We start from the raw sequence: 23,879 nt of genomic DNA on the forward strand, positions 1-23,879 counted from the left end.
ATTAACTTATGTCTAACTAAGCCTAAGTGAGCTGTTTGTTTGGTGTCAAGACTTAGGACACTCTATGTAGGTCTGGCTCCCCCAGTGACTTAACACTGGAAACTTAAGTGTGTACAGTGTTGCACAGCAGCTGGACAGAGTTTGTGAATGCCACTGGTGCCTAACTGGGGGACATAAGCCTCTAAGTTCCCCTTGTGACATCTGTCCGCTGCTCTTCTTAAATTATCATTTCTTCCCCTGTTTTACAAATAGTGAGACCCAACTGCCAAACAAACAACTAATTGGAATAGGAAATGTTGAACGCTGTTAAGTCTTACCTAGCAAACTACTAGTACCTGGTTTAAAGACTCAGGTTAGGAGAGCTGCTGTACCCTCCATAAGTCTCCCTAACCATTGTGGTTCAAGGCTCAGTATAGGAATCTGGTGCTACAAATTGGTATTTAGCTAAGAATTTCTTGCCTACTCTCCAGCTGCTCAAGTGGGAATGCAGAGAGGCTTTTAGAGCAGAAAAAGGTTACTAACTTGTAACTGTTCTTTGCATTCATGTAAGCTGCCCACCTTCCCCTGTGCTTCAGCATAACAGCAGGAGGCTCAAGAGTGGGAGAAGGAACTGAGGTGGGTAGGGGTGAACTCCCTTCTACCACACAGGACCATATCATCACAGGAGAACTCTGGTGGAGTTCTCTAATGGACATAGTTTTGGAATTTGATACCAGGGTATTATCCCACAAATATAAGTGACTCCTGCAGAGTAGTGAATGATAAAATCTTTTTAAGGTGACACTTTGATATAACCTTAACCTCTGTGCATGAGGGAGATCACAGTACCTTATTCTTTTCTCCTCAGTGTCTACTGAACAAAGGCCTGTACTGCACAGAGCAGTTCACAGATTCTAAGCTCTGCAGTGCTGCTGGTACTCATCCACTCCTTGTGCTGCATACCCCAGGCCACACAACTTCCCTGTTTGCTACACCAATGGTCATCTGAACTGGCTGAGTGGAAGTGCTGAGTCAGAATTTGTCTGGGCTATAGTAAATGGTAGGTTGAGTTAGGGAGGGTGAGATACTTTTAGTCTCAGTTGCTATGTGTAAAGGGGCAGAATTAAGGTCACCGCAAAGCCTTATCTCCCCCTGTGGTTGGATTGACATTTTATTTTGGGAATTAAGCTACCCCAATCTGGAAGACCACAGGGTATGGCTGAACCCCTGCACTCAGAGCTCTCCTGTTGTGGAATGTCTCAAAGACAATGCTCTAGACTTCGCAGAACCACCCTCCGCTCCCTTAGGCTGACAGGGCACAAGGCTTAACTAAGTCTTGCATGTGGATTTCCCTTGGAATTTGAGAAAATGGAATTACTGAGGGGAGCATGACTAAGAGGACTAGGTACTCCTCAGGGTCCCATAGTTAGCAACTGGAGGTACCAATAGATATGAAGGGGAGTCTGGCCATGCCTCTCCCTTACTGGCACAATCTTTTCTCCCACAAAGAGGTAGGGTAGGGGACAAGGGGAGCTCTGTACCCTTTCCCATCAGGGCACCAACCCTACTCACACTCAGATCCCCCATGTCTGTGTAGGGTGCAGCAGGTTTTGGGAAAGAGATTGCAGGGTTCTCTTTCTCCTCATATCTACTGCTCAGGAAGTGCAGAGATGTAATCTAAATGATCACATCAAGCACACCACTGGCTCCTAGGCATAGAGTGTCTCCAAAAAATATTCCCCTAGCTCTTTTAAGGGTCAGATCTGTGAATGCATGATTTCCCAAAATGATGGCATGCAGCATTTCCCTACTCTCAGCTCTCCTTTCTGGCTCAAGCTCCGCCTGCCTGCCAGGCACCTATTTTTTTTTTAAGGCTTTATGCATGGGGCATGGCACTACCTATGTCCCTCAAGAAGCTGCCATTTGGGGGTGAGGAAAGTGACTTGCAGAGCTCGCTTTCCCCTTCACTCTACAACTCAGGAGAGCCATAGATCCAACCTAGGGAACTATGTTACACAAACACAAAATGGCTCCCCCACCCTGCAGCCTCCCCAGACATCCCGCTATGGCTCTTCCTGCTACTTTTCCAACTGCAGACAACAGGGTGAGTGAGACTAAGGGCTCTCTCTAAGAGCCTCAAAAGTCTCAATGCTAAACTTGCCCAAATTGTCTCCTGAACTGTAAGCAACCTGCAGTAAGCTCAAGAGCCAAAACTGGGGCCTTGAGGAATCTTGGACAAAGTTGCACAAGACTAGAACCAAGGGCTGCTCAATTCCAAACTAATGGTTTAGCTAAAAAAACCCATCCTTCAGCCTACGCCTCTCAGCATTGAAGGTAGGGCTCTGAAAGTAGCCACCATCTAATTATATGGTTTTTGTGACTTGCCCACCATCACAGTGGAGGCTGGAACAGACCCTAGGTCTCACATCCTAGCCCATTCCTTTAATCACATGTCCAGCTCTTTCTATTGTCCCTGCCCCTTTCATTCCACACCGTTTCTATGCTAATAGTCTAGCATATGTGACTAGTTCATTTCACACATGTACTTCAAAAGGCAGTGCAATACAGAGGCTGAGGCTTGGGACTGTCATATAAAAGGACCTGGATTCAACTTCCAGCTCTGTTGTAAGTGCCTTTGTGTAACTCCTGCAGGTATGAAGAATGCCAGTAGCCTTCATCTCATGTAGAGGTAAGGAGAGTCCATAACAAAATCGGTGGTGGGTAGACAGCTCCAGCTGATAGGAACCAAAGCAGCGACTACATTGGCACACTACAGAACCAAGCAAAACAGCCAAGTTTTTTATTAATGGATTTTTAGAGTGGTATCCTGGTACCAGATACTTCATGTTCCCTCTCTCCTTTGCACTCAAGCTGTGGGCACGTAAGGGCAGTTTTATAACAGACTATGTTGGGAGGAGACCTGTATATTGGGAACCTCTTGGGCAAATGACCCCAAACTTGTGCCACACACTACTCCTACCCCTGCTGGGGCACAGTAAGTTTCAAGGCAATCTGCCTATGTATGGGGATTTTAGAGTACTTAGAAAAATCAGCTGTGAACAGAAAGTCTGCTGTGACCTGTAACTACTGAAGAGTTGCTAGATAACAGCTGAGAGAAAGGTAGTATTCTCATCAGAAGGGGAACTGAAGCAGAGTGCGATCAAATGCTTTGGCCAAAGTCACACACAAGCAATCTGTGATGAAACTGATAATTGAACCCAGATCTTCTGAGTGCCAATCTGGCATCTTAACTACAAGATCATTCACTCTCTTTCATTCAGAGCATAGGATAAAGAATAATTGCCTCTTCTTCTCCAAATACAAACAGACTCTGTCATTCTCTCCATTATACAGCCTAGAGGGAAGCAAAGCAAGGGGGAAGCTGGATAAATCCAGAGAAGCTGGGAGAAGAGCTTTCAGGGAATGCTTCCATCTTCCCCCAAACTTACAGCTGCCCCTCTTTCCCTAAAACCCACAAAATAATTACAGCTGCCCCTCTTTCCCTAAAACCCACAAAATAACCAAAGCCTGTTGTGAAAATTGTGACACCTGAGGAGGGCTTCCAGGAGCTGTAAACTAGTCCGATAGAGGAGAGAGAATAGCCACATGGAATGGGTACAAAATATATCGGAAGGACAGAACAGGTCGTGCGGTGGTGGGGGTTGGGGTAGGGGGGAGTGGCACTATATGTGAAAGAAAATGTAGAATCAAATGAAATAAAAATCTTAAATGAATCCACATGTTCCATAGAATCTCTGTGGATAGTAATTCCATGCTCTAATAAGAATATAACAGTAGGGATCTATTATCGACCACCTGACCAGGACAGTGATAGTGACTATGAAATGCTAAGGGAGATTAGAGAGGCTATCAAAATAAAAATTTCAATAATAGTGGGGGATTTCAATTTTCCCCATATTGACTGGGTACATGTCACCTCAGGACGAAATGCAGACACAAAATTTCTCGATACTTTAAATGACTGCTTCTTGGAGCAGCTGATACAGGAACCCACAAGGGAAGAGGCAACTCTCAATCTAGTCCTGAGTGGAGCGCAGGATCTGGTCCAAGAGGTAACTATAACAGGACCGCTTGGAAATAGTGACCATAATATAACAACATTTAACATTTCTGTGGTGGGAAGAACACTTAAGCAGGCCAACACTGTGGCATTTAATTTCAGAAAGGGGAACTATGCAAAAATGAGGAGGTTAGTTAAACAGAAATTAAGAAATACAGTGACTAGAGTGAAATCTCTGCAAGCTGCATGGACACTTTTCAAAGACACCATAATAGAGGTGAAACTTAAACGTATACCCCAAATTAAAAAAAACACAGTGAAAGAACTAAAAAAGAGCCACCGTGGCTTAACAACCATGTAAAAGAAGCAGTGAGAGATAAAAAGGCATCTTTTAAAAAGTGGAAGTCAAATCCTAGTGAGGTAAACAGAAAGGAGCATAAACACTGCCAAATAAAATGAAATAAGAAAAGCCAAAAAGGAGTTTGAAGAATAGCTAGACAAAAACTCAAAAGGTAATAACAAAATGTTTTTTAAGTACACCAGAAGCAGGAAGCCTGCTAAACAACCAGTGGGGCCCCTGGACAATCGAGATACAAAAGGAGCACTTAAAGACGATAAAGTAATCGCAGAGAAACTAAATGAATTCTTTGCTTCAGTCTTCATGGCTGAGGATGTTAGAGAGATTCCCAAACCTGAGCCATCTTTTGTAGGTAACAAATCTGAGGAATTGTCACAGATTGAAGGGTCACTAGAGGTGGTTTTGGAATCAATTGAGAAACTTCACAGTAACAAGTCACTGGGACCAGATGGCATTCACCCAAGAGTTCTGAAAGAACTCAAATGTGAAATTGAGGAACTATTAACTATGGTTTGTAACCTGTCCTTTAAATCAGCTACTGTACCCAATGACTGGAAGATAGCTAATGTAACGCCTCTAGAGGTGATCCTGGCAATTACAGACCGATAAGTCTAACGTCAGTACCAGGCAAATTAGTCGAAACAATAGTAAAGAATAAAGTTGTCAGACACATAGAAGAACATAAATTGTTGCGCAAAAGTCAACATGGTTTCTGTAGAGGGAGATCATGTCTGACTAATCTATTAGAGTTCTTTGAGGGGGGATCAACAAACGTGGACAAGGGGGATCCAGTGGACATAGTGTACTTAGATTTCCAGAAAGCCTTTGACAAGGTCCCTCACCAAAGGCTCTTATGTAAATTAAGTTGTCATGGGATAAGAGGGAAGATCCTTTCATGGATTGAGAACTGGTTTAAAAGACAAGGAACAAAGGGTAGGAATAACTGGTAAATTTTCAGAATGGAGAGGGGTAACTAGTGGCGTTCCCCAAGGGTCAGTCCTACTTTCTGAAGTAATTGCATTAGAACCAATTAAGTTATTCTGGTGTAGCCGATCAGAATGCAGCCAATAAAAAGTTCCTTTTTTCGATCACCAAGAGGGGGAGTAGTTAACAGTGTGTCGGCAAATCATACCGTCAAATGGCAGATCTGAATGTGAATGAAGTGGATCTTTCCGAGGTGAACAAAGCTAAGCACATTTCAGAGATTAACACATTCATTAGGTGGAAGGGATAGCGTTACATTGTATTCAACAGTACATTTTGCCAGCTTATTTACGGACAGTAGTATTAGAAATAAAGGAAACCACTTGTTTGGTCTCTAAACTACAGGAAGAGCACTGCAGCAAAGCTGCTGGGGGCAACCAGACAGAACAAAGGAAATATGCTCAAATGAGAATATGGAGGGGAGTTTGATGCTTTATTTTGCTCACGGAGGACCAAATTATGCCTAGTTCTCTGTGGATGCATGGAAAACAGGGTCTGCTCTCTCCATGTGTCTGTGGGGTCCCTACGGTCTCAAAAAGGGGCAGAGAGGAGGTAAATCCATTTATCTCCATAAAGTGAGTCAACATACACTGGGAAAGCAGGACGTAGTGTCCTAAAAGATAGTGGAAGCTGTGCAGGCACTCTACAACTGCATTGGCAACTTTGTTTTTTATATTCAAAATGTCTATATAAATGACAGTTATAATATCCAGTACCTTATTGGATGAATAAGCCAGTGCTTTTTCCTTTTAAAAGAAACAGTCGTGGTTGTCCTCTCTTACAGGCCTGTAAGGTGAGTTCTTATATTTTTTAACATTTATATTTTAATTCCCTGCAAATAATTTCTTAAATATTAACACTGGAAATGGGCCTGAGTCGGAAAATTCAGATCCAGATCCAAACATTTCCAAATTTCAGAGATGTTTGGATCCAGGGTTTTGGTTTCAGTCCAGCACAAAAATAGATCTCAGCTATGAAATCTGGATCTGGATCAGAACTCTTCATTTGGGCCCATGTTTAATATTTGCATTCAATTTTCCATATGGTGAAAAGCATTGAAATGGTCCAAGTTACAACAGTGCAAATGCACTTGCTTTTGAGACTATCAGTGAAATAGGATGTCGTCATAGGACAAGAGTCTCTTGCTGCTACACAAATGCAGAGCAAAGGTCAAGGCGCTTACGGAAAATACAAGTAGAGAGCAAGTCAATGAGACATTTATCTTCCCTGCAGAATGCTCCGATGCTCTATTACAATGACTTTATTTCTGTCAATTTAATAATGTTATCTGATGAGCGTCAGTGCACAAGAACAACAGTTGCTCACCAGGGGCTTCATCCTGCCGGGTGTTAAGCACTCTGGCTCTAATCCCAAAAAGCACGTAAGTGTGTTCCTATTTTTAAGCAGTGAATCGTGCCATTGAATGGGAATGTTCATGTACTTAAGTGCTTTGCTGGATCAGGGCTAGAATGCTCAGCATTTTGCCAGATCAAGCCCTGCACCTTTACTGTTCTGCTACATTCTGAATGCATGGGGCAAATACGCCCATTTTGTGCTTCAGCCAATTTGTGAAAAGCCCACCTGTAAACATGATTTCTAGTTTTCAAGAGAATAATGGGGAGTTCTTTCTTTTAATCAACGTTTATTAATGACACATTTTAAGTACACATGCCAAGACACAACATGATGAGCACGTATACAAATGTGTATACTGAATAAATAATATTTCCCAGCTATACAGCTTGATTGGTTGTCATAGATTCTGGTATAAGTTAAAGATACAAAGGAGTAGCAGTGTCTCTCTAATTTTCCAAGACACTGTTATGGGTAGACTATTTCTTAATGAACAGTTTCACCAGAACCATATATTATTTAATTGAAATTCATCCTGAATGCACATCTCTTACACGGTTCATAATCTTATACAGGATGCTAACTTATGAGTCTGAGGCAGTGCTAACAAACGTTAGCCGTTAAACTTGGCAGGATGCAGAACCAATTCCTTATGTTGAGCCCTCTTATTTTACTAACATCCAGTATTGGTGATTGTTAGGAGTAACTGATCACAGGTATGGAGGGAGAATCTAGATCTGAAAGGAGGTACGTGTAATAGAGAGCAGATGATGTCATTGAATGTATCCAATATTTGACATATTGTACGATCAGCTGGAAATTAGTTTCTCAACAACTGGTTCAAATTGTTTGCCTACAAAATCAGATATTTGCATTTTATATTTCAAAATAGTTTCTGTAACTATAAGTCCCACTAATCACTTCAAGATTATCAGGAAGAAAAATAGCCATTGAACTTAGAAACAGAGTTCACAAAAACTCAGTTTTCTTGACTGTAAATGCTTTCTGCCAAATTGTATGTTTATACTCCCTTCACACTGGTGTTAACCCCTTGTCAAATATAATTCAAACCATCTCACAGAGCTTTAAACTGACTGCATATAAGACCTTAGATTTAGTTAGCTAGTTTTCAACTATTAGTAAAAAAATGTTGTAAGGTATTCTTACTAGAGCTGATTATTTTTAGTTATTTATTTTATACTATTTATTATTTCTACTCTTGAGGGACTATCTTTGCCTGGCTACTAAATATTGGTAGGACAAAGTTAGGACGTACTTTTCTTCCTGGAGTGTTATAGCCTAGACTTGATCTAACCTGACTAATGTGCTAAGTTGTGTTTTCGCAGCTGTTTGCCGGTCCCACAGTTATTTTGGTTACATGCTGGCTCTTCATATCACATTTTCAATATAAACCAGGAGATTTAACTTTGTATTTTCAATTCTTCAAATGAAACAAAGATTATTATATATATATATACACACACACACACACACCAGTTTGTGCAGATTTGTGCTGGAGAAAGCTCTTGGGAGCCTTTTAAAACCTGCCAACAGTGTGATGTAAGGGTTGGAGTTCCCCTTCCAATCTCTGGCTACAATTAATTCATCCCTGACATATATGAATTATCTATGTAGCTCATAAAAATACCTGCAAAGAATTACTATTTTTCCAGTGGGATGCATCAGACTGCACTGGGTGTTAGGTATTTTTAAAAAAAATAAAACAAAACAAAAAAAGTCCTCGGGGGGGATATTGTCCACACGTTTCTCAAAGGACACCCTTTCTCTCACTAGTTTAAAATCAAACGGGTGGAACGCTGTACTGTACTGTCAATATACTCCACATATTTTCCTGGAACAAAGCATAAATGGCAGCATGGCACTGCTTTTATGGAGGTAAAGATGGAAAATAGAATTTGTTGCGAAACTTTAAAACAAACATTTTTTGTTAGGTTCTAGGTTTTTCTTTTAATCAGGGCTAGAAGCTTTTACATTTCACAATTATAATTCATCTTAATAGCAAACTTCACGATACCCACGGATAGGTAAATTGGGTGACCCTCAAAATGTTAAGCGTTTGGGTTCAGTTATGATAAGCATATGTATCAGACTACCTCAGCTTTAGGGAGGATACCACAAATCGTCCAACCACACACAACTTCCACCTGATACTTTCTTGAGGAAGTGGCACCTAATGGTTGATTAACTCACGCTAGTATGTTGAGTGGGTGTCTGCTGGGCCTGCTACCCATTCACATATTCAGGCCCTTATCTAACAAAGCGTTTAAACATGATTAACTTTAAACATGTGAACAGTCCCACTGACTTCAGTACTTCTTGACTTCAATGGGACCACTCATGTGCTTAAGTGGTTTGCTGGATCAGAGTCTTAAGGAGCACTGAACATACCTACATTCGCTCTATCTTTTCTGGAGGTGACCTGGTCAGTACATTTTCCCCCTGTTCTAATCTGATGGAGACACTCCCTTCCCCCTCTTTCTCATTAGAGGAGCAACTGGAAAGTCTGGCCCCACTAATGGAGTTGGGGATGGCAGGCCTGCTCCCACCATTCTAGCCCAGCGGGGCTTGAACTCCCTGTTCTAGCCCTTTGAAGCTTCATGCAGTCTGGGACGCAAAGCTCCGAAACGCTTGTACAGTGGTGCTTTGAGTGTTTTCAGAGTTTAAACAGCCAGACCTGTAGGACCTAGCAGAAGGCTGCTGGGAACTCCTATGCTTGAATGGGTATCTGCAGCTGTCAACTACCCTGGAATATATTAAGAAGGAAGATGGAAGGCCTCTAGGATTCTTCTTCCTCAAAACTATACCATCCAGTAAGCAGTAAGTGCAGATGGTGGGTACATAGGAGTGTGGTTAAACTTCCCAACTTTCCCTCAGGAAGATGGGTGATTCTTAAGTGAACTCTTCAGAACCTCAAAAGGTGAAGCTCAGTGTGTATTTACACAATGGCATTCTGCTTCCTGGAGTGCTTGTGGGAGTTGTTAAATGATGCATGAGCCAGGGGAAATAGATGAATAATTATATATTGTGGTGGAGCACCAGTTCAGCTATAGTTAAGGCTGAGAACCTCTTCCTGTTTAAAGGCTGACTTTTCTAAGTGTTCTAAACTCTGCTTGCTTACTTAGATTGGTTTGAAATTTCCTGTGCCTCATGGAGCTACAGGGTAGGGAAATGGTCCAAATGTGGGGTCATTTGAGCAAGGGGCTCCCTCGATACAGCCCTTTGGGGAAAAAAGCATTTCATAAAGTCTACAGATTCAGATTTTGTTGTTGTTTTTTTTTTTTTTGCACACACCTGGGGCTCAAACCATGGCTCTGGTCATCCCCGCAGCGGCTCTCACTCACTGAACAATTTATCTCAGCTAGTGCATGGCATCCACTTCCCCTTTGGGGAAGCAATATTGAAAACATTATTAAAGGAACAGTCTAGCTTTCTAGAATGGAACGACAAACACTCACAGGCCAAACAGACTGCAATGTACGTGTGCAGAAAAAGACTAGGCAAGAGAGTTTCCAGCCAGCCTGGTCTCACATGACCTTGATGGCTCGAGGAGACCTCCGGTGGACCTAGAACCTGAGCTAAACCCCAGCACTGTAACTTCAGACTGTACCCTTGGCAGAAGTCTGAGGAAGATCTGTAGGCATGTTGCTGCTATCTGCTTCTGCATAGTGACAGTTCTTGGTTTTTTGTTTTTAACTTCCGGGAAATATAATCGGACTACAGCAGATCATTCAGAAGTGGATCATACTATTTTCCAAAAGAAATGACACATACATTTGCTGCACAGTGCAGGGGATGTAGGGAGTGCAGGGAGATGAGAGGAGATTAAGGGGTAGAAGAGTAGAGTGGAATGAGGTAGGGGTGTTTAGGGCTGCAGCAAGGGGAGGGAGTGGGGCTTGCGGGCTCAGGTCAGGGTGGGGATGGACACTAGGATTTGGGACATGACGATAGGTGGCAGTGGGAGGATTAGGAGAAAGGGGGCTGTCAGCCTCACATTTTTCCCTGCTGTGTATGCCGGGATCCGGAGGGGCCCCTAGCGCCTCCCTCTGCCCCCGCCATCTGTGTGCCAGGACCGGAGGGGTCCTGCCACTCTCTCCCTGGCCCCTCCTGGGCTTGCCCTTCTGGGTGGTCTGAGACCTTTTCCCTGCCCTTGTGTGTGCACTGGGATTTGAGGGCCCTGCCTCTCCAGGGCATGGTCTGAACCCCTCTCCCTGCTCCCTGTCTGTGTACCAGAATCTAGAAACCCTGAAAATAACACCAATTTAAACCTTTGAAAACCAGGAAATACAGTCTGTGCTAATGCAACCTTAACTCTGCCCTCTTTGAGATCCTCCCCAATACACCCATACCATTTATACTTGCACTCTGCTTTTGTAGATAGTGCAGAACACTCAGGGGACAAGGCACGTCACCATGTGAGATAGAGCCTAACACCTTCTATTTGCTGAGGTGCGATGTACTGAAGAAGAGCTACCTACGCCTGCCCTTTACTCAAACACAGCCCACGCCACAACCCTTATAAACAACCCTACCTCTGCTAAATTGTACAGCCCCTTCACCCTTATACACAGGATGCCATCTCATACTATACTTCCATTTACCCACAGACCATGCTCGTACCCCACCTCACTGTCCCCAAGGCGAGAAGACACTTCTGCCCCACTATTGGCATAAGCTACATAGCCCATTGCTGAAATGAGGCATACTGGATCTCTCAAGGCACCTCTTTTCACACTGGGAAGAAGACAGGGAGCAAAGCTTAACTGCCCCCACACAAAAATAGCCGCCGTGTTCCCCCCCCGGTCTTCTCATATCACAATCACACATCCCACAAGTTGGTCCTGCCACCATGCCACACAGCTAGACCGACACCATGAACTGAGCTGCTGTGCATGCAAATAATTCCCAGTGGCTCCTGCCAGCTCCAGAGTGCAGAGTTAAGGTTGTGTTAGCATCACCATTACTTTCACCCTTTACTTCCTGGTTTTCAGCTGTTTTGAGTTTTGCTGTGCTTGACGTTCTGGAAAGGCATGAGGTGCCACAAGGCAACCTTAACTGTGCGTTAACGAAGGTTTTTGTTAGTCATATCTATCTATCTAACACCTTTATACAAGGTTTTTCTGTTTGCTTAACCCAGGGAAACTACGTAACTAATGCATTTTCCTGTAAAAATATCTTCAAACAAAAACAGATCAACATTAGGTTGCTTAATGAGGTCTGCCTAATGTAAGAAACCTCCAGCGTAGCCTTATGTCCCAGCTACCTTATCATCTAAGTGCCAATATTCCAATGGGAAATCAGCCCTTCTCTAGATTCTGCTTTCCTGTTCTTTTGTAGCGTCTAATGCTGACAAAATATTATGACTGTTTATGTAACAGCAGAATTGCTTAGTAGGTTTCATTTGAAATTCCACCTCTTCAAGAGCAACATTTCATTACTCACAAATAGCAGTGATACACAGCCCTAGAACGTGTAACATCACCCGTCTAGTCGATCATTAAACCATGTGAAGTGAGCTTTGGGAAATCAGGCTTAGTGACAGTTACTGGAAGTCAGCATTTACGACAATTTTAACATCATTGGAGTACATAAACCAGTGCAGGGTTTGTATTTTAGATTACACATAACTTGCTGATTTAAAGCTCCCAAAAAGTTGCATGCAGTGTTAGGTACATATAAAATGGCTGAGAGTTTTCAAAATTCTTTGATCTAGCCTGCAGTATGCACCCTTCAGGTCCACAATGCTGCCATTATTGTAAAATATTCACTTCCCCCCCCTCAGTTAACTATTTTCTGTGACTCTTCAAAAGAGCATCAAAATATGAATACCATGTAATGATATATAAACAAATGTCCATACCTGGATAAGGGATTTTTCCAAAGGTAACAATTTCATTCAGAAGAATTCCAAAGGACCACACGTCAGACTTAATAGTAAAGGAACCAAAGTTAATTGCTTCTGGTGCTGTCCATTTAATAGGGAATTTTGCACCTAAGAAACAATACATTCTCAATTAACCAAGTACATATGTTGCTTGAAAAATATAACTACTAACATATCTTATAGACTCACCTATTATTTCCATTAAGTATAGGGTATACAGTGAGCATTTAGTACAAAATCCTGTCTTTATCTTAGGGGACTCAGAAGGTACTAGCTCCTCTTCCTGTCCAAGAGTTATTGTACAGATGCAGTGCTTAATTTGTGCCAGGGCTGAGCCCTGGCACCTCTAGGCTTGGCAGTTCATAGCCACGGCACTTCTGGGCTTGCTGCATCAGTTATGAATGTAAAAAAATTGCTTGAGTCCTAGCACCTCTTTCATTACAAACTAAGCACTGTACAGATGGAGCCACCATGATGTACTCTCACACACCCTGTGTGTCTCCTGGAAGTCTCAGAGAAGTTAAGAATCGAATTTGGGATTTTCAAAGGAACCTAAGGGAGTCAGGAACTCAGTATCTAACTTCTTTAGTTTCCTTTTCCAATCCCACCCTGAATGGGCACGAGATTGAACTAATCTATTCTCTCACCCCAGAGGTTGTTTCAGACCAACCGGAATGATCGTGTGGGGAAAACTTTTCGCAGAAATGCTATTCCTGCATGAGTGAACGGAAGACTTCATTCTGTGGCGTTGTCAGCCCAACACCTTTCACAACTACTACATTTACTTACAAATTTAGAAGGAAAAAATAAAAATTACACATCACTTTTCAACCCACCAGTTTCTATGCTCTGTTGTCCCCTACATTTATCAGTTCAGAATAAAGATGAGAGTTTTCATGTAATGGTTGTGCCACTCAAATAGTTTGCATCGCTGTCATTACCTCTAACTAACTCCACTCCATATATAGAATCTTGATTTCCCTGGGAGTTTGCCTTTGTAAGAAATGCAGAATTAGGCAGGTCTACACCTCCAATATAATGTTTAATTGATTTAATCCTCTGTTTCATGTCCAACTATGTTACACAAGCAAGCTGGTGCAGAGCGAATCTAACCATATTTTAAAATCCTCTCACTTCTACTTACCACCTCTATTGTGGAAAGGATGTTCAAGCATGTCTCATTTATGCATTTGAGGATAAAACGAATACTAACATTTTCTCTTAGCAATTAAGAAAAACTCAGTTCACTGTCTAATTCAACAAGATGAAAAGCTTTGCTATGTTATGCCGAATAGTTTATTAGTTTGATTTGTAAAATTTATTGTGTTGCTTAAAGCAGATACAAACTGTACTTTTCATAAACTTTCTAGTTTGAACAATCTAGAATGAGGGGACAGAGTAATTTTTAAGAACAGCATTGTCATTAGAACACCGTATTTAACAAATTATTCTGGCATTTTTCACTCTGTGCTATGTGCTTCTCATTTTTATGTTAAACAAATGCCTAAATCTGTGGCTCTTAACAGAATGAGTTTTACAGAGCTGAAAAATATACATGAATACTTACCTTCCCGTGCTGTATATTCATTATCTTCAATTACTCTGGCTAGTCCAAAATCAGCAATTTTGCACATCAGTGACTCCGAAACCAGAACGTTAGCTGCTCTCAGATCTCTATGAATATAGTTTTTCCTTTCTATGTATGCCATTCCCTCTGCAATCTGTAAAAAGAGTAGTGCTTTTATTTTTGGTATTTTTGCAGCACACTGTACCATCCTAAGCAATTATGAGCTCTTCTCCTTTACCACATCAGTACCCCTTCGTTAATGATTATAGCATCAACTATGTGCTGAGCATTTTACATATATATGGGGGCAAAGTCCCTGCCCAGGAAAGCTTTTAGCATACGGGCCAATCTGCAAATCCTCATTCACAATAGACAGCTCAGTGATTCCAAAAGGACTGCTTGTGTGAATAAGTGTTTGCAGGATTGGAGCCTCCACAGCCACATCCAGTTACAGTCCCTGATTGGGCAGAGAATTTAAGCATATGCTAAGTCCCACTGAATTCAGTTAGGCATGTGTTTAGGAGCCTTCCTGAATCAGGGCCTTCATACTAATAAAGAAATATTAAAATTATGTTGTGAGATTTCTTCCCCAAAAATTCCCTATTGAAAAACTGGTGATAAATTAACATGTTCAAATAATAAAATGGAATAGGATTAATAAATAAATAAAAGCTTTGTATGGATTTCCTATTACAAAGTGTCCCTTTTAAATGGGAGATTAGGCAAGAAAGTAGACTTTGAAGTGTAAGCAAAACTGCAAATTATAAGAATATAAGAATGGCCATACTGGGTCAGACCAATGGTCCATCTAGTATCCTGTCTTCCAACAGTGGCCAATGCCAGGTGCTTCAGAGGGAATGAACAGAACAGGTAATCATCAAGTGATCCATCCCATGTCACCCATTCCCAGCTTCTGGCAAACAGAGGCTAGGGATACCATCCCTGCCCACCTTGGCTGATAGCCATTGATGGACCTATCCTCCATGAATTTATCTCGTTCTTTTTTGGACCCTATTATAGTCTTGGTCTTCACAACATCCTCTGGCAAAGAGTTCCACAGGTTGCTAATATAATATCTAATACAAATTTGAACATTTTCAAGAAAATTATCATACAGACCTCAACTAGCTTTGTGCTTATTCCCATTTACTGTATGCATCTGTTCATACACTAGGAATGTTTGGCAAAATCCTGCTCTTATGTACCCTAATTTCATAGGTAAACAAAGAAAAAAATAGTAAATTTGTTTCATAACTATCCAAACCAAATTAAAAGTGGTAAATATTTTGGCAATTATCAGAGATGATTTTTCAGAATTTGCCAAGATCATTACTTCATTTTTAAAATGGTGTGTGAAAACATAGGGTGAGATACTCATACACCACCAAAGTGTGTCCTAGTTGCTGTAGAGGACAATAAAACTTGCACACTTGGAAAGCCGCTGCCAAACAAGGAGCCCGGGTATACAGACTAATCTGCTCTGATACTGCTATTCCAAAATTCCTATGGATGGTATGTTAGAATGCCCTTCCTATTGTATGGGGAAAACACGGCTGTCTGTCTGTCTGTTCTGTGGGTATGCTGGGGTAGGAAGAGAACATAGGAAACTTTTTCCAACCCCAATCCACCCATGCATTAGCGGTCTCCTTGTCAGTGCTGGAAAGTTAGCACCAGTCTCCATGTTGTGTGGCTGCCCTTGAACTGCCACAGGTGTACAGGAGCTTGCTCCATTTTGTGCTAGACAGAGCATCTGACTCTAATTTAAAAAAAAAATTAGACACTTCTGCTAATCACATAAAAAAGTCCCTGACGGGCAAGCCAAGTGCATTGGCAAGCATTTATAACAGCAATTGCACACTCTTTGTTCCTCTTTTTTGGGGGCAGGCAATGGAAAAATAACAGCATTTCCACCCCCAGTGAGCATTTTCTTATAAACCAATGTACTGCTGCCGTGCTGCTTCTTTCATACAAGCGTGTGCAGTTTCAGTTGTAAAACAGAAATAAAGGTTCTCATGCTGAACCAAAAAAAAAGGATTTTTACCAATATTTTGCGATGAACAGAATGCATGTGTGAGAATTTTTCATATCCACAAATAACATGAAAGGAGTAGCTGATATAGCTTGCACTACTTGCTGCAAAGGATCTTTTTCGGAGACCTACAGGCTGGCCATAAGTTGGGATAGTGAATTCTGTGCCCCTAGCCCCATACAAAGTTGGATTAATTGGGTTTTGGGAGGAAGCAGAGAGCAAACTATAATTGGTACTGATGTCGGTTTTATCTGGTTTGACAGTAACTCAGCTGACAGGCAGCAAAGTGCACCAATGTCACTGAAGGAATTAACTTTCCTATCATTCCCCTGCACACATTAACAGGAATGGTCAATGTGGCATAGTGAACAGGACAACTCTGTGGGATACAGACTGTGATGGGGACTTTTAATTTTTATATGTACTTCCACAACCCTGCCTGCAATATCCCAGTAAAGCTGTAGGAAGGAACTTAAAAAAGAAAAGAAAAGAAAACACAATAAAATATTGGGGCCAGATCCTTTGACATCAATAGGGCTGATTTACACCAGTTGAGGATCTGGCCCTTTATTTAAAAAAAAAAATAATCCATTACATTTTGAACAATTTTGAACTCAAAATTACTCTTTTTCTATGACATTTCAGGACAATCTTTTGCCTGCACTGAATCACGTGGAAGTTCAAAAACCATGCACAAATCATGCATGCATCCAGACTCCTTCCTAGCAATTATTTCCCTCTCCATCAACTCCTCCATTACTCTGGACTTCCCCAAGCCTTAGAGCATTGCTTTTGAGAAGTGAGAGAAATACACTTCTGTATTGTAATTTAAATGAATTATTACTAAGAGTTCTGTATTAATATGCCTAGTAAGGAATCTATTTGTAAAAAAAAACATTTCCTGAATCTTTTTTGTTGTCTGTTGTTACAGACATAGTTGCTGACAGGTATTTTGAAATAAATTACCAAATTAATTGAAACTGGCATGATTATATTGTATTATTTTGACAAAAAAATATGCAGAGTTTTGCAGAATTTTAAAATATTGTGTGCAGAATTTTTAATTTTTTGGCGCAGAATTCCCCCAGGAGTAAAGAGAGGGCGAGAAGCAAAGTAACTGAAAAATGGTTTATACTTTTACACAAATAAACAATGCTCAGGTGTGGCATAATCCACTGTCCATCGGAGGCGGTGACACAGAGGTTCAACCACTAAACAGGAGATTCCACAAGCATTGTAAAAACTGTATATTCCAATAATAATAATAATAAATAATAATAATAATAAACTGAGTTTCATTGACAAACCATGGGAGTTATATGTAAAAATCAAGTAATGAGCATGAAAAGGGAAAATGAAGTCACTCTCGCCCACTCACGTAAAGATAGTTTACACACAAAAATCAGCAGCCAAACAGCTGTTGTTCAGCTACATGCAAACTCTAGATAGGACTATGAGGTTGGCTTTGGTTTTGATTTTATTGCCTATATGGTAGGTAGGGTTGCCAATTTTGGTTGGACATATTCCTGGAGGTTTCATCACATGACAATCTTTAATTCTGGGACAATCCTGGAGGGTTGGCAACCCTAGTTAGGATATGGAGTACTTCCACACTTTCCACATATACTGGATGACTATGATTATTAAACAAATAGTATTCCCCCCCCCTTTAAATAATTATTGCCAGGCTTTCAGGACAATATTTTTTTTAAAAATAAAATCCAATCTTCAAACAGTAAAACTATGTTCATAGCATCAGAATGTTGAACGATCCAGCATCCTGTGGCAGAAATAAACCATTCCATAAACCAGCCTCCCTACTGCAAAGCTACATAGAAAAGTACACAGTAAATCAGGCTCAACATTGCATAGGACTGGGAGCCAGCATTCTTTTCTCAGCTCTGCCACTGATTTGTTTTGTGATCTTAGACTAGCTTCATACTGTAATCTCTGTCTCAGTTCCCTCCTCTGTAAAACTGGGAAGATGCTTGAGTCAGCCACAGGGGTGTTGTGGAAAATTAATTAGTAAGTGTATGTAGAGCAGTTTCAAAATGAAAAGCACTATTACGAGTGCTAAATAAAATGACTGCTGAAAGATAATGGTAGATAAACCAGACAGTACTGAATGTTGCTGGAGCTAGTAGCATGAAAGAGCAGACAAGGCTGAAGAACCTCGGAGCCCTGATTGCACTGTGTTTCAATTCACACACAGTCCTCTTTCTGTTCTTATGGTTTCCATTCCAGAAAGGTGTATAATCTTTTTCGCAGTAGTGTTTTCTCTAACATGTGATTTCAGAATGGTTTGCAATGCTGTCTGTGGCATGTTAACTTACAGATAATGTGCATTTAATGGCATGTTAAACACATGCTCCTTTTTTGTTTCTAGGCTGTATGTAAAAATATGAATTCCTGGTGTTACCAAACTGTATTTGATTGGACTCAGTATTGTTGTTTCACTTCAAAATTCCCCCAAGTCAATGGGTCTTCAGGCTGACACTCTTAAGACATGTCAGTTTCATAGCCAAGGGTACACAAGGGAGGTACATAGGGCTTTTGACTGCCCTATGGATGAGGTACCCATTTGCAGCTGCATGAATGAACCTGAGCTGGCTTTTTAGTGTGAGATCAAGCAAGACTCAAACCCCTGACCTACAAGATTGTAGTCAAGCACCTTAATCAGCCACTGCACCTATGTGAACCTCATATTTCAGATGAGCCTTTAAATTCTCCCTCTTAGATTTAATAAATGGCTTTTTAAAAAAAGTTTAAAATTAAGGTTCTTATCCTCTGCTACTGTCAAACTGTATAGATTGCAAGTCAGGAATGTGTGTGTAAAGATGGCTTAACTGACTGCTGTACATTATCCTGATTCTGCAGAGACAGAGTAACCAAAGAGCTGCTCTGATTTGCCCTGGCTGCTCTGAGAGTCTGAAGACACAGCTGGGGATCAGTATTGAACTGGGGCATCCCAGTCATATTCCCTTATCCCTACTCTGTTGCAGCAGGGAGAAGAGTGGCGCTGTAGCTCACGAAAGCTTATGCTCAAATAAACTGGTTAGTCTCTAAGGTGCCACAAGTCCTCCTTTTCTTTTTACGAATACAGACTAACACGGCTGCTACTCTGAAACCTGTATAAAAGCCATTGTCAGTTGTATACTACCAGAGACACCCTTAAACTGGGGTCATACTCCTGGGCCAGATATACCAAACTTCAGGGTCTGAGTGAACTGACAGGGCAGTGCAAAGCAGCCACACTACACAGGGAGAATCTGGTGTGTCTAGGTTGTAAAAAAAGCCAATAGTGCAGCTGGATTTTGAGGTTTAAACTGTTGGTGGCATAACTCTGCAAGAGTTCTATTTTGGGCTGGGGGGTTGGGAGGAAGAGAATCATTATCTTGTTCTAAGAGCACCCTCCAGTCCTGAAGGGCCTTCAGTGAGGGGGCATGGTACTGATCACACTAAATGGGATTTTTATTAGCCTAGAATTAACCACAACCAGATTCCTTTAAGTAATGTTGTGATGCATGACCAGAAAGAGTTAAGCATCCTGCAGGATAAATGACTAAAATTCAACCCTTAAAAACATATGGGGAGATAATGTTTGTGTTTTTGTGTATTTATATTGGTATATATATTGGTAGAGGTCAACAATGTAATTCAGGCTACCAGTCTGAAAAATGAAAAGGAGTACTTGTGGCACCTTAGAGACTAACCAATTTATTTGAGCATGAGCTTTCGTGAGCTACAGCTCACTTCATCAGATGTTTACCGTGGAAACTGCAGCAGACTTTATATACACACAGAGAATATGAAACAATACCTCCTCCCACCCCACTGTCCTGCTGGTAATAGCTTATCTAAAGTGATCAACAGGTGGGCCATTTCCAGCACAAATCCAGGTTTTCTCACCCTCCACCCCCCACACAAATTCACTCTCCTGCTGGTGCTAGCCCATCCAAAGTGACAACTCTTTACATAATCAAGTCGGGCTATTTCCTGCATAGATCAAGGTTTTCTCACATCCCCACCCCCACCCCCATACACACACAAACTCACTCTCCTGCTGGTAATAGCTCATCTAAACTGACCACTCTCCAAGTTTAAATCCAAGTTAAACCAGAGCATCTGGGGGGCGGGGGGGGGGGGGTAGGAAAAAACAAGAGGAAACAGGCTACCTTGCATAATGACTTAGCCACTCCCAGTCTCTATTTAAGCCTAAATTAATAGTATCCAATTTGCAAATGAATTCCAATTCAGCAGTTTCTCGCTGGAGTCTGGATTTGAAGTTTTTTTGTTTTAAGATAGCGACCTTCATGTCTGTGATTGCGTGACCAGAGAGATTGAAGTGTTCTCCGACTGGTTTATGAATGTTATAATTCTTGACATCTGATTTGTGTCCATTTATTCTTTTACGTAGAGACTGTCCAGTTTGACCAATGTACATGGCAGAGGGGCATTGCTGGCACATGATGGCATATATCACATTGGTGGATGTGCAGGTGAACGAGCCTCTGATAGTGTGGCTGATGTTATTAGGCCCTGTGATGGTGTCCCCTGAATAGATATGTGGGCACAATTGGCAACGGGCTTTGTTGCAAGGATAAGTTCCTGGGTTAGTGGTTCTGTTGTGTGGTATGTGGTTGTTGGTGAGTATTTGCTTCAGGTTGCGGGGCTGTCTGTAGGCAAGGACTGGCCTGTCTCCCAAGACTTGTGAGAGTGTTGGGTCATCCTTTAGGATAGGTTGTAGATCCTTAATAATGCTTTGGAGGGGTTTTAGTTGGGGGCTGAAGGTGACCGCTAGTGGCGTTCTGTTATTTTCTTTGTTAGGCCTGTCCTGTAGTAGGTAACTTCTGGGAACTCTTCTGGCTCTATCAATCTGTTTCTTTACTTCTGCAGGTGGGTATTGTAGTTGTAAGAAAGCTTGACAGAGATCTTGTCGGTGTTTGTCTCTGTCTGAGGGGTTGGAGCAAATGCGGTTGTATCGCAGAGCTTGGCTGTAGACGATGGATCGTGTGGTGTGGTCAGGGTGAAAGCTGGAGGCATGCAGGTAGGAATAGCGGTCAGTAGGTTTCCGGTATAGGGTGGTGTTTATGTGGCCATTGTTTATTAGCACTGTAGTGTCCAGGAAGTGGATCTCTTGTGTGGACTGGACCAGGCTGAGGTTGGTGGTGGGATGGAAATTGTTGAAATCATGGTGGAATTCCTCAAGGGCTTCTTTTCCATGGGTCCAGATGATGAAGATGTCATCAATATAGCGCAAGTAGAGTAGGGGCCTTAGGGGACGAGAGCTGAGGAAGCGTTGTTCTAAATCAGCCATAAAAATGTTGGACAAACACCTACAAGATCTCTGTCAAACTTTCTTACAACTACAATACCCACCTGCAGAAGTAAAGAAACAGATTGATAGAGCCAGAAGAGTTCCCAGAAGTTACCTACTACAGGACAGGCCTAACAAAGAAAATAACAGAACGCCACTAGCGGTCACCTTCAGCCCCCAACTAAAACCCCTCCAACGCATTATTAAGGATCTACAACCTATCCTAAAGGATGACCCAACACTCTCACAAGTCTTGGGAGACAGGCCAGTCCTTGCCTACAGACAGCCCCGCAACCTGAAGCAAATACTCACCAACAACCACATACCACACAACAGAACCACTAACCCAGGAACTTATCCTTGCAACAAAGCCCGTTGCCAATTGTGCCCACATATCTATTCAGGGGACACCATCACAGGGCCTAATAACATCAGCCACACTATCAGAGGCTCGTTCACCTGCACATCCACCAATGTGATATATGCCATCATGTGCCAGCAATGCCCCTCTGCCATGTACATTGGTCAAACTGGACAGTCTCTACGTAAAAGAATAAATGGACACAAATCAGATGTCAAGAATTATAACATTCATAAACCAGTCGGAGAACACTTCAATCTCTCTGGTCACGCAATCACAGACATGAAGGTCGCTATCTTAAAACAAAAAAACTTCAAATCCAGACTCCAGCGAGAAACTGCTGAATTGGAATTCATTTGCAAATTGGATACTATTAATTTAGGCTTAAATAGAGACTGGGAGTGGCTAAGTCATTATGCAAGGTAGCCTGTTTCCTCTTGTTTTTTCCTACCCCCTCCCCCGCCCCCCAGATGCTCTGGTTTAACTTGGATTTAAACTTGGAGAGTGGTCAGTTTAGATGAGCTATTACCAGCAGGAGAGTGAGTTTGTGTGTGTATGGGGGTGGGGGTGGGGATGTGAGAAAACCTTGATCTATGCAGGAAATAGCCCGACTTGATTATGTAAAGAGTTGTCACTTTGGATGGGCTAGCACCAGCAGGAGAGTGAATTTGTGTGGGGGGGTGGAGGGTGAGAAAACCTGGATTTGTGCTGGAAATGGCCCACCTGTTGATCACTTTAGATAAGCTATTACCAACAGGACAGTGGGGTGGGAGGAGGTATTGTTTCATATTCTCTGTGTGTATATAAAGTCTGCTGCAGTTTCCACGGTAAACATCTGATGAAGTGAGCTGTAGCTCACGAAAGCTCATGCTCAAATAAATTGGTTAGTCTCTAAGGTGCCACAAGTACTCCTTTTCTTTTTGCGAATACAGACTAACACGGCTGTTCCTCTGAAGTCTGAAAAATGTAATCAAACACTCCATGTCTATGCTGTATTCTGTTAATTCAGAGATCAAAAGAACATTTTAACATTTAAATGAACTGTAAATATAGGATATCGCTGTATTCATCTCTCTTTGAAATGTACAGCAAATCATCTGCCAATGGTGGAAAAACAGGCAATTGCCTTATGTTGATCTGTGTGAATAATTACCAGCTATGCTTAGGAACTGGGTCCACTTCAAAGCCCACGAGTGCCTATTGTTCGACTAAGGACTCCGACCTGTCAAAGAAGGCCTGGAATTGTATAAAAGACCTTTGGGTCCCACTCCTTTTTATCTCAGATCTGCTTGAGATTTCACCCAGCAGAAGCCTAAGCCAAAGCCATAAAGACTGAGATCCCAGTTCTGACTGGACCGCCCTGAATACAAACATTGGACTATAACGTATAGACTATTTCTGAAAGAACTCTTTGCATCTACAAAGCTCTCCATCTCTGTTATGAATCTGAATCTCAAGACTGACTCATGTCTGTATGTATACTGTTCTTTTAACCAACTCTCTCTCCCTTTTCTTTTTAAATAAATTTTAGTTTAGTTAATAAGAATTGGCTGTAAGCGTGTATTTGGGAAAGGTCTGGAATATTCATTACCCTGGGAGGTAATGTATCCGATCCTTTGGGATTGGTAGAACCTTTTCTATATGATTAATAAGATTTTCCCCCTCATACCTGACTTGGGTGTCTAGGTGGAGGTCTGAGGCTCGGTTACTTTAAGGGAATTGTGTTGTTGACTTCTGAGAAACCAGTGTGGTACTATAGAAGCTGTTTTGTGCTGGCTTGGTAAATCTAAGGATTGGAATATATCCACCACTTTTGGGGATTGCCTGCCCCATTCTGTGCAGTTCACCCGAATTGAGTGACCTCAGCTGGCTGCCCTGGGATCTGGTCACAAATGTCTAGCCAATGGAAGAAATAGTGATCAAGTGGACTTAGTTTATGTAAAAAAAATAATTAAGATTTAATCCTGGTGTGACCAAGATGTTAATTGGTTAGCAGCATGGTGAACAA

At 41.7% G+C, this 23,879-nt stretch overlaps 2 protein-coding genes across 3 annotated transcripts in view; one reads left to right on the forward strand and one right to left on the reverse strand.

Moving 5' to 3' along the window:
- The window catches only part of LOC125632465 (kinesin-like protein KIF20A), a 72,555-nt gene extending 55,385 nt beyond the window's left edge, over positions 1 to 17,170 (forward strand). The window contains exon 18 of the mRNA XM_075125209.1: positions 16,839 to 17,170. Coding sequence (XP_074981310.1) covers positions 16,839 to 16,919 — 81 coding nt within the window. The 3' untranslated portion in view covers positions 16,920 to 17,170. The remainder of the gene's footprint in view (positions 1 to 16,838) is intronic.
- Positions 1 to 23,879, reverse strand: part of LYN (LYN proto-oncogene, Src family tyrosine kinase) — a 94,637-nt gene that overhangs the window by 4,299 nt on the left and 66,459 nt on the right. For both annotated transcript variants that reach the window (XM_048840706.2, XM_048840705.2), the window contains exons 11-12: positions 14,165 to 14,318; positions 12,574 to 12,705 (exon numbers count right to left, since the gene is read on the reverse strand). In XM_048840706.2, coding sequence (XP_048696663.1) covers positions 12,574 to 12,705; positions 14,165 to 14,318 — 286 coding nt within the window. The remainder of the gene's footprint in view (positions 1 to 12,573; positions 12,706 to 14,164; positions 14,319 to 23,879) is intronic.

The sequence above is a fragment of the Caretta caretta genome, chromosome 2, assembly GCF_965140235.1.
Source record: "Caretta caretta isolate rCarCar2 chromosome 2, rCarCar1.hap1, whole genome shotgun sequence".
Lineage (NCBI taxonomy): Eukaryota > Metazoa > Chordata > Testudines > Cheloniidae > Caretta > Caretta caretta.